Source organism: Macaca nemestrina, chromosome 15 (genome assembly GCF_043159975.1).
Source record: "Macaca nemestrina isolate mMacNem1 chromosome 15, mMacNem.hap1, whole genome shotgun sequence".
NCBI lineage: Eukaryota > Metazoa > Chordata > Mammalia > Primates > Cercopithecidae > Macaca > Macaca nemestrina.
Genome location: NC_092139.1, coordinates 97,874,872 through 97,885,692, shown reverse-complemented (window position 1 = coordinate 97,885,692; position 10,821 = coordinate 97,874,872). Strand labels below are relative to the sequence as shown.

The 10,821-nt window shown below is 57.3% G+C and overlaps 1 protein-coding gene across 2 annotated transcripts; it reads left to right on the top strand.

Annotated features, from left to right (window-relative positions):
• Positions 1-3,312: 3,312 nt before the first annotated feature.
• Positions 3,313-7,339, top strand: LOC105487244 (oncostatin M). 2 transcript variants are annotated; one of them, XM_011750637.3, is made up of 3 exons: positions 3,313-3,400; positions 5,021-5,163; positions 5,705-7,339. In XM_011750637.3, exons 1-3 carry the CDS (start codon positions 3,367-3,369, stop codon positions 6,284-6,286), a joined length of 759 nt encoding a protein of 252 aa, XP_011748939.1. In that variant the 5' UTR covers positions 3,313-3,366; the 3' UTR covers positions 6,287-7,339. The 2 variants fall into 2 exon arrangements, with proteins under 2 accessions (XP_011748939.1, XP_024650361.1); XM_024794593.2 differs by lacking the exon at positions 3,313-3,400 and having other exon boundaries at positions 4,181-5,163.
• Positions 7,340-10,821: the final 3,482 nt, after the last annotated feature.

Below are 10,821 nucleotides of genomic sequence, written 5' to 3'. Positions count from 1 at the left end.
TCCTCATAAGAAGAAGCAAGGCCAAGGGCGGTGGCTCACTTCTGTAATCCCAGCACTTTGGGAGGCCGAGGCAGGTGGATCACCTGAGGTTAGGAGTTCGACATCAGCCTGGACAACATAGCGAAACCCTGTCTCTACTAAAAATGCAAAAATTAGCCGGGCATGGTGGCACATTCCTATAATCCTAGCCACTCAGGAGGCTGAGGCAGGAGAATCGCTTGAACCCAGGAGGCAGAGGTTATAGTGAGCTGAGATTGCGCCACTGCACTCCAGCCTGGGTGACAGACGTAGACTCTGTCTCAAAAAAAAAAAAAAAAAAAAAAAGAGGTGATTAGGCCATGGACAAGCAGAAGGAAGACGAAGTGGAGATAGATACAGGGAGAGGCAGTCATGGACAAGTCAAGGAGAGAGGCCTTGGGAACGAGTGCTTGATTTCAGACTTCAGCCTCTAGAACTGTGAGAAAATAAATCTCTGTTATTTAAGCCCCCAGTCTGTGGTACTTTGTTATGGGAGCCCTCGCAATATAATCTACACGCTCTCCTTACCTTCAGTGACCCTGGGCCCTCGGCCCTGTGGCTGACACCCTCATAAGCTATGTGCAAAGAGTGGGGCCCTCATTTGAACGCCTTCTTTTCTGGGTGGGTTTTTTTTTTTTTTTTGACAGGGCCTTGCTCTGTCATCCAGGCTGGAGTGCTGTGGCATGATCATGGCTCACTGCAGCCTCAACCTTCGGAGCTCAAGTGATCCTCCTGCCTCCACCTCCCTAGTAGCTGGGACTTCAGGTATGCATCACGATGTGCGGATAATTTATTTTTAAATTTTCTGTAAAGACACAGTCTCGAAGTCCTGGGCTCAAATGATCCACCTGCCTTGGCCTCCCAAAGTGCTGGGATTACAGGCATGAGCCACCATGCCTGGTCAAATGCCCCTCTCCTCTTAACAGTTCGTAGGTGACCTCAGACAAAGCAACCTCCTCTGTCTGTGCCATGAGGAGACAGCACGGCTTCCCAGGACCAAAGTGGGGATAGAATAAGATAAAGGCATGTGGCTGTTTCTCGCCAAGCATGGCGGTCGGTCAGCCGTAGCTGAGAATGCCCTGGAGCCCTCTGCTCAGATCTGGCGCTCCTTCCTTGAGCCAGTCCCTAAACTTCTCAGAGCTTCGGGCTCCTCACTGAAGTGAGCTGAGGCGTTTCTGCCCAGCAGCTCTCTCTCCCGTGGCTGTTGCAGGATGAGATTGGTGGCTGGGTGCTGTGGCTCATACTTGTAATCCCAGCACTTTGGGAGACCAAGGCAGGAGGATCATTTAAACCCAGGAGTTTATATCAGCCTGGGCGACATAGCGAGACTCCGTCTCTACAAAAAAATAAAAAAATTAGCTGGGCACAGTGACGCATGCCTGTGGTCTCAGCTACTCAGGAGACCGAGGCAGGGAGCCTTGCTTCAGCTTAGGAACTGGAGGCCACAGTGAGCTACGACGGTGCCACTGCACTCCAGCCTGGGTGACAAAGCGAGATCCTGCATTTAAAAAAGAGAAAAAAAGATGAGATCAGAGATGTGAAATGCAGAAGGATCCCCTCTTGGCGTGGCCCCAGGAAACGGCATTGTGGGGGTGGGCATGGAGATGAGGACTTTAGCGGAAGCGACATTCTCAGGATGAGAATCCAGAACTGGCCCCTGGGGGTGGCGAGGGGGAGTTATGAGGCCTGGTGTGGTGAGTCCCAGCCTGGGTTCCCAGGAGTGGGTAGGGGCTGAAGAGCAGCCTCCTGGGCGTGGGGTCGCCTATTTTTGCCTCTACTACGTCATCCTCAGACCTGGGAGTGGCTGGTGCAGCCTGGAACCAAAGAAAGGCTTGTCGAATGAATGAATGAGTGATGGGGAGAATGGATGGCAACAGCCTTGGTGGTCACACTGGGCATCGGGAGCAGGCATGGACAGGGGTGCATCCAACCTCCTCCTTTCTGGCTGCCCCGGCTCTCCTTGCTCAGGTGCCCCAGACCCCATGCTCCCTCCAGCTGGAGCAGCTCAGGCCTCCCTGGCAGCCTCCAGGGGTCCCACCATGACTCCCCAGACTCCTGAGGGCCTCCTCCCACCCGGGATTCCTTAGGGTGCAGGCCAAGGACCCTCCTCTGGGCCTGGGAGATGTACTGAAACCACCAGGCAGGGTCTATAGGCCTGGGCCGGCCTCTTGGCCTCCTTGTCTGCCTTCACCTGGGCCTCAGTTTACCCCACAGTAAAGTCGCAACTTGACTAGAGAGGCGCTGTTCCCAGGGCCCTTTCGCAGAGGACCAGCCTAAGATCACTATCTTTCAGAGAAAGTGAAACCTGGTCCCCAACCGTCAAGGCGGTAACTCCCCCTCCCGGCTTCCCCTCTGAGCTCACAGCTTCCCCATCTTCTCCTTCCCCCATCCCGCCCCCTCGACAGCTAATACTTGGAATCAGACCTTCATCTTTGCTTTTTCCTTCAAAAGTCTTTTCCTTTTATGTCCATGATGGCAGCAACCATGTGAGGGGGGCTGGGAAAGACTTTTCTCCTCATTTTATAGTTGGGGGTCTCTGAGGCCCAGAGAGGTTACGTGACTTGCCTCAGGTCATGCAGCACCTCAGCAGGCTTGAATGCTGGCCTCCTGTTTCTCTTGCTCCAAGTGTCCAGTTCTCCCCCGTGGAGCCTGTCTACAGAGACAGGGCCTGGCTTTGGGGAGTGGGCCTGACAGAGGGTGCACAACAGGGGAAAGGAGACGGTCAGGAGCTGGGCTGGGGGATGCTGGTCCTGGGGCCTGAACCACAATCTCGGGGCTGCCAGCCTGCGTCTGGCTCTGTGCCCAGAGCCCGGTGGTTTCCGCTGGCAGATGTCCCAACAGCCCCGGCGAGAGGGCAGGAAGGGCACTCAAGAAGGAAGACGTCTCGCCCCCCTCAGCCCCCAACCACCATGTCCTGCGAGGCCAATGGCTCCTGGGCCGAGACTGGCCTGGGGCCTCCAGAGGCTCAACTTGAAGTCCCTCCTGCCCATCCCTGGCCCAGTTCCCCGAAGATGGCATGGACCCTCTTCCTCCCTGTTCACCCCAGGAAGGCTGAGGCTGCGGTTTACATCATCCTTGGGCGTAGGGCTGACCTCGAAGAACGAATTCGAAGAAAACAGGAGGAGGAGCGGGCATACACCGCGCCCAGCGCCCATTGGCCGCCTGTGGAAATTTTGGTTTTTGGGGTCATGTTCCCAGAAGGCCTGCCCTCCCCCCTCCCCATCCCCACCCACCTCATGAGGTGTTGGCCAATCGCCCCAGCGGGCATAAAGTGGCTGCCAGCCTGCAGGGCTCCCAGCCGAGAGGTGTCACCCCCAGCGGGCGCAGGCCGGAGCACGGGCACCCAGCATGGGGGTACCGCTCACACGGAGGACGCTGCTCAGTAAGTACTTCCTTCCTCCCCGCCAGAACCCGCCTGCTGGGTCTGTCCACAGGCGCCGGTGGGGAGCAGAGGCACCCTCTGCCCTCTGGGACCTGGGGAGGCCGGGCGCCAGGCAGAAGGATGCTGAGAAGGGGAGAAAGCCAGAAGGTCAGGCAGAGAGAGCGGTCCACTGAGAACCTGGCATCTCCACAGGTAGGGAAGGGGCATCCCTGGAAGGCTTCCAGGGGGAGGTGATGTCGAGATGTAGAGGCAACTCTGGGAACCAGGGAGTGAGAGAAGAGGATGGGTGAAGAGGCTGGGCAGGAGAGGGAGGCTCAGAAGCTGGGCAGGGAAGTGGTGTGAGGTGTGGAGGGATTTTGGGGCCTCCAGCTTGCCCCGGATGAATAGAAAGTCAGCCGGCCCTGGGGGCCCCAGAGCCCACACAATCACACAGCACGCACAGCCACACCCACATGGCCACATGCACACAGAGCCATATGACGTCATCTACAGCCCTGCATCTCACCAGCCCAGGAACCCCCACATGCAGACCACAGTCCCCACGGTGAAGGGAGCAGATCTCCCTCATGCTGCACACTGACCCAGATGCACAGCCACACAGACACCCTAGTCCCACGTGCGCTGCCACACGCACAGGCCCCTGCCAGAGCCCGGCAGCAGATACCTGGGGAGGCGGCGAAAGTGCCCTGGGGTCGCTACGCCTGGGTGCCCGGCCCCTCGGCCCTCCCCAGCAGCCAGTCTTCCCCAAAGGGCCGGATGGTTCTTAGGACGGGAACGATGGTGTCACTGCCTTCCGGGCCATTGCGCCACAGGCCCCTTCCGACCACGTGGCTGCTGGTGCCCTGTTGGGGGTGGTGGAGAGCGGTAACTGTATCCACCCCCAACACCTTCTGACAGGCTCACAGCATCCCTGGTGGGTCTGACAGAAGGAACCACTTATGGAGAGAGGAGGGAGGCATGAGAGGTCAGGGGAGAGCCCTGGCCTTTATGACCTGTGCAGGACCTCCTCCTGAGACTTGGTTTACCTGTCAGGAAAGTGGGAACATGGACTGGAAGGTCTCCCACATCTGTTCCAGGCTGTGCCTCTGGTTGAAAAGGCGGCCTCTCCTGGTTCTAGACAGAGCTGAGGGCACAAGCCACTCCCGGGCTGCCTGCCCTGAAGCCCTCTCAGGCCCATCTACCTGGATGGCCAGAGCAGCTGACAAGGCAGGGTCCTAGGCTGGTGGCCGGTCCTTAGCCCAATGGTCTTGCAGGGAGCCGGTCCCACCTTGCAGAGAGTCAGCTCCCGAGGTTAGAACGGTGCAGTAGGCAGGATTGGATCCAGTCGGGCGCTGCAGCCTTTGCTCAAAGACCTACTTGGTAAATCGCAGCCACTGTCTCAGTCCCTCCCACTGCTTGCTGTGTCAGGCCCTGGGCAGCGACTTACTGGGGAGATGATGGTGGCCTTGGTGGGCACACCTGTGCACACACCATGCCACACAGTGCCCAGCCCCCGGCCTCAACTACACAAAGTCCGGGATGAAGGAGGCACCTTTCAAGGCCCTCTTCAACCCCCTCCCCGAGGCTCCCATCTGTGGCTTTCCTTGCCAAGTTGGGTGACACCCCTCTTCTCTGCCTTAGGTCTGATCCTTGCACTCCTGTTTCCAAGCATGGCAAGCATGGCGGCTATGGGCAGCTGCTCGAAAGAGTACCGCATGCTCCTTGGCCAGCTCCAGAAGCAGACAGATCTCATGCAGGACACCAGCAGGCTCCTGGACCCCTATGTAAGCACCTGGGCCCTTGTGGCATCTGAGTCTCAGAGAACTGTGGGGTAAGGAAGGGAGTGAGAAGCAGGGAGGACAGGCCCAGCCTCACTCCATATGGCCAGGTAGGAGAACTGAGTCTCTGTGTTATTCCAGCCTTAACCCTGAGGAGCTAAGGCTGGCCCTCCAGCTTCCCTAGCTCTGTGGTCCCGGGGCGGGACTCCAGACACCACCACCGCCCTCATCTGCTTACTCAGTGTGTTTCCTGCACACCTGCCAGGCTCTGGTCTAGGCACTGGGATGTAGCAGTGAGCAAGACAGAGTCCAGCCCTCTTGAAGCTCCCCATTCTCCACAGGCATCCCACCAGCCAGGTCCCCAACATCCCTCCGACCTTGCCTGTAGTGATCTTGGGGTCCTCTTCCCTCTCAGGTCTCAGTTTCCGGATCCGTCCAGTGGGAGATTGGATAGGGGTGCATGAGGTCTAGCATTCCAAGGCTGACTTGTCTGTGAGTGTGGTCCAGGTCCTCAGCATTTACCCTGTGATCCTCCTGTTCCCCCCAGATACGTATCCAAGGCCTGGATATTCCTAAACTGAGAGAGCACTGCAGAGAGAGCCCTGGGGCCTTCCCCAGCGAGGAGACCCTGAGGGGGCTGGGCAGGCGGGGCTTCCTACAGACGCTCAATGCCACACTGGGCCGCGTCCTGCACAGACTGGCCGACTTAGAGCATCATCTCCCCAAGGCCCAGGACTTGGAGAGGTCTGGGCTGAACATAGAGGACTTAGAGAAGCTGCAGATGGCGAGGCCGAATGTCCTCGGGCTCAGGAACAACGTCTACTGCATGGCCCAGCTGCTGGACAACTCAGACATGACTGAGCCCACGAAGGCCGGCCGGGGGACCCCTCAGCCGCCCACCCCCACCCCTACCTCAGATGTTTTTCAGCGCAAGCTGGAGGGCTGCAGTTTCCTGCGTGGCTACCATCGCTTCATGCACTCAGTGGGGCGGGTCTTCAGCAAGTGGGGGGAGAGCCCGAACCGGAGCCGGAGACACAGCCCCCACCAGGCCCTGCGGAAGGGGGTGCGCAGGACGAGACCCTCCAGGAAAGGCAATAGACTCATGCCCAGGGGACAGCTGCCCCGGTAGCCTCAGGAGCACCCCTTGCTGGTGAAGGATGCGGCAGGTGCTCTGTGGATGAGAGGAACCATCTCAGGATGACACCTCCCGGGTCCCCAAACCTGTTCCCCTCTACTACTCGCCACTGAGAAGTGCACTTTAAGAGGTAGGAGCTGGGCAGACCCCTCTACCTCCTCCAGGCTGGGGGACAGAGTCCGGCTGTTGAACCCCACCTAGCCCCAAGTTCCCCAGGCCCAGTGGGGTGGCCGGGCAGACCACGCGGGGCCGACTTTCCATTGATTCAGGGGTCTGATGACACAGGCTGACTCATGGCCAGGCTGACTGCCCCCCTGCCTTGCTCCCCGAGGCCTGCCAGTCCTTCCCTCTTATGACTTGCAGGGCCGTTGCCCCCAGACTTCCTCCTTTCCGTGGTTCTGAAGGGGAGGTCACAGCCTGAGCTGGCCTCCTATGCCTCATCACGTCCCAAGCCAGACACCTGGATGTCTGGGTGACCTCACTTTAGGCAGCTGTAACAGCGGCAGGGTGTCCCAGGAGCCCTGATCTGGGGGTCCAGGGAATAGAGCTCAGGTCCCAGCCCAGCCCCGAAGTCGCCATGTGGCCTGGGGCAGGTCACTTTATCTCTCTGGACCTGTTTTCTCTTTGTGAAGCTAGGGAGTTAGAGGCTGTACAAGGCCCCCACTGCCTGTCAGTTGCTTGGATTCCCTGACATAGGGTGGATATTAAAATCTGCAATTGAGGACATGTGGTGCAAATGGTGCTGGGTGGTGTACACGGAGGTCTCCGTAAAAGGAGACCCACCTCCCAGCGCCGCGAAGCCCCAGTCTTGGGCCCTTGCTGCTGGCTGCTCCCCCTGGTGGTGAGTCCTGGAATTTTCTCACGCAGGAGCCATTGCCCTCCTAGAGGGGGTCTCAGAAGCTGCGAGGCCAATTCCTTGGAGGAACATGACTAATTTATCGATTTTTATCAATTTTTATCAGTTTTATATTTATAAGGCTTATTTATGATGTATATTTAATGTTAATATTGTGCAAACATATATTTAAAACTTGCCTGGTTTCTAAAGCCTCTGTGTCTCTCGGTTGTCTTTGGGGAGAGGATTTGGGGTGGCCTTTTAGAGAGGGGAGGAACCCTAGGTGGGCAAGGCCAAAAGCATCCATGCTCTGGGGATGGGCTGGAGGTCTTTGCTCTGCCCAGGAAGGGAAATCACATGCCCCAGCCGCTGGGGGCTGTGACTGTGGTGGGGTGGGGTGGGGTGTCAAACTCAGACAAGGCATTGGTTATGGCCGAATGGGGCTCCCTTGACATATTGGGGATGAGGGGTGTCAAGATGTGGTAGCAAGAGGGGAGGAAGAAAGGCTTGAGTGTGTGGGCTGCTTCTGGGCCCCCTGGGTGTGTGGTTGAGGTCTGCATGCTGATGGACGTTGCATGCTGATGTGTGTTACATACCAATGTGTGTTGCATGTATATTTCTCTTACCTAATTTTGAAGCCTGGATGTCAGTGTCCTAATGGAGGTTCATGTCTGTATCTGTATTTATGAGTGCGTGCAGACATGGATATCTGGGTGTGTCTCTGCATGCGTGTCTGTGCATGTGCAAGCTTAGGTGTGTGCCAGTGTGTCCTCTCATATGTGTGTATGTTCCTGGATCACCCTGGGGGAACAAGGGCACATCCGGTGCCTGGAACATGAAAGGTGCCCTAGGCATTTGTGGAATGAATCAAAGAGTGAGTTCACAGCTACACCCCTGCCACCAGCATCCTGCCTGATGTGGAGTGAGCATGCAGCAGACATGAGGAATGGCTGTGTGCAGAGGAACGAAGAGACTTGGCTGGGCTTGAAATCCTGTCTCAGCCCCTTTCCATCTATCTGGGTGACCTTGGGAAAATTCTTTAACATCTCTGAGCCTTTGTTTCCTCATCTGTGGAATGAACAAAAGAATAACAGATCCTGCCTCAGACAGGGCCAGTGACCTGGTTTGTGCTTAAAACTGCTTCCCGAAGAGCCCAAGGGGTTAGGGTTTCCATCTGGCCCCCAGAAAACTGGGCTCCTCCCAAATGCCCAGGCGAGCATGTATAGACCGAAAACATGCTGAGGCAAGGGCTCCCAGAGGCAGGTGAGCTTGACTTGGATCGGTCCATGGCTACCCCTACTTCCTGAAATGGCAAAAAGAGCTGGGGATGGGATGGGAACAGGAGGACTTGACATTAGGGTGGAGGAGAGCCAGTGCAGAGCTCCCTGCAATAGACATGATATATTTTGCAGATGAGAAGACTGAGGCTCAGAGAGTCTGAGTGGCCAGCCCACATCCTTAGACCAAATTAACCGGGAATGGGCACAGTTTGAATTCAGGGCCGTAGGACTCCTGGGTGGGAGCATCTTCCTGGTACCACTCCTCCTCTATAACTTGGCTGACAATTTCGTGAGTTCCTGAAGGCACAGAACTCCAGGGCAAGGGGCAGACAGACAATAGACAGGCACAAGGACCAACAGGAGCATCTGAGATTGCAGGATGAGCTCAGCAAAAATAAAGCAGGGTGATGTAACAGCAGCGGGAGAGCCAGGCGCTGCGAGTGGCCAGAGTGGCATCTGGAGAGGTGACGTCCACACTGTGGTCTGAGTGACGTGCAGATGGGGAGGTGGGAAGAGCTAGGGCAAAGGCTCTGAGCATTCAGGGATCAGAGTATCACGAGTGAGGGCATCAGGATTTACCCAAAGGCCCAGAGAGGGGAAGCATCTTGCTTAAGGTCACAGAACAAAGTAGTGCAGGGCTGAGGCTAGAACTCGAGGCCCCTAACTCCCAACCAACAGTCTTCCTGGGCAGCTGCCTGACATATTGCAGCCTATTTACCAAGTACCTAGCAATGGCCTCCCACAGCCCCCACTGGGCTCCCCCTCGCCCTCAGGGGTCCTACCGTAATGGCCATCTTTTGGCTCCCAAAGTGCCTGGGGCTCCTTCCTACCACAGGGTTTCTTCCTACGCTGTTCCCTCTGCCTGGAATGCTGTTCCCCATCCTGTTTGTCAAGTTAGCTCCTTCCTTGTAAGATCTCAGCTGGAGGAAGCATCCTTAGCAATTCTTTCTCGCCTGTCCAGAGTCTGGGTCTGGGAACCTGGTTGCGCCCTCCCTTCCGGCAGCATGCACTCTGGTGTTCACATTCCCAACTGTGTCTCCTATTAGCATGGAGGACGGAGACTGAGTCTGCTTTGCTTGATGCTGTCCCTGCATCCGCATGGTGCCTGGCACACAGTAGGTGCTCAAGGAAGAGCAGGGCAGGTGGGGCTCCGCCTCCCAGCCCCAAGGAGAAGACAGAGGCAAGTGTGTTGCTGGGGGGAAGCGGAGGCACTGAGGCGCACACCAGGGAGCCCGTCCTAGACAGGTGTCACTCCCACACCTGGCCTGCCCTGGCTCCAGGTCCCGCCAACAGCAGAGGGGCTGCCCTCACTTGTGTCTCCCTGCTCCAGCTGGGGGAAGGGGGTTTCCTCGACCTCAGCTGCTGGGAAGATGTGGGTGGGAGGTGGCAGACACCAAAACCCAGGCACACTCGGGTTCCTGGAGCGGAAGGGGAGCAGGCGCTGTGGCCGGTGCTGGGGTTGCCCTCCAGGAAGGCAGAGGTTGGCCTGTGGGGGAAGAGCTGGGAAGCCCAGCATGGCTGCCCCCACCCCTGGTCGTCCCCCACCTCTCACCGCCCAGGAGAGGTGTCTGGGGCTGACTTTGAACTAGAGCACACCCACCCCACAGGAAACAGATGGGGGAGCTTGATTCTGGGAAGGGGTCTCAAGTACACTATCTATGAGGACTTGTCACCCCATAACATCTCCCAAGGAGTCATAGTTGCGGGTAACCCCAAACTACCACCTGCAGTCTGATCCCTCCCAAGGCCAGATCCTACAGACTCAGCTACCAGGATAGTCTGTCTCCTGGCTTAGTGGTGCTTTGAAGCCAAAATCACCGTTCTGCCCCCAAACCCTACACTTGCTTTCTGCTTCTCCTTTTCCCCTACTAGAGTTCCAGAATCCCAGCCCATTGCCTTTGTCTTCCTTGGCCCCTCCTCTCCCCTCCATCACTCGGTCCTGTGGTCTCTCCCATACCCATCTCTTGCAGGCGACTCCTCTCCCCGTCCATTTAGCTGCTCCCACCCCTGCATGCAGCCTGAGCTCCCTATTCCCCCTCAGCTCTTCTTTTTTTCCTTGGGAGAAACAGGGTTTCCCTCTTCGCCCAGGCTGGAGGGCAGTGGCACGATCGTGGCTCACTGCAGCCTCGACCCCCCGGGCTCAAACAATCCTCCCACCTAAGCCTCCCAGGTAGCTGGGACTACAGGCATGCACCACTATGCCTGGCTAAAGTTTTGTTTTTTTTGTAGAGATGGGATCTTGCTATTTTGCCCAGGCAGGTCTCGAACTCCTGGCCTCAAGCAACCCTCCCACCTCAGTCTCCCAAAGTGCTGGAATTACAGGCATCAGCCTCTGTTCCTGGTCCCCCTCCCCATTTCTTACATCTTCCTGCCCTTGAGGCCAAGCTCAGATGCCCCCACCTCTGTGATTCCCC

Coding starts and splice junctions, on each gene's coding strand:
- LOC105487244 (XM_024794593.2), top strand. CDS start 4,834: ATGATGGTGGCCTTGGTGGGCACACCTGTGCACACACCATGCCACACA. Junction 5,164..5,704: donor GCAGGCTCCTGGACCCCTAT/GTAAGCACCTGG, acceptor TGTTCCCCCCAG/ATACGTATCCAAGGCCTGGA.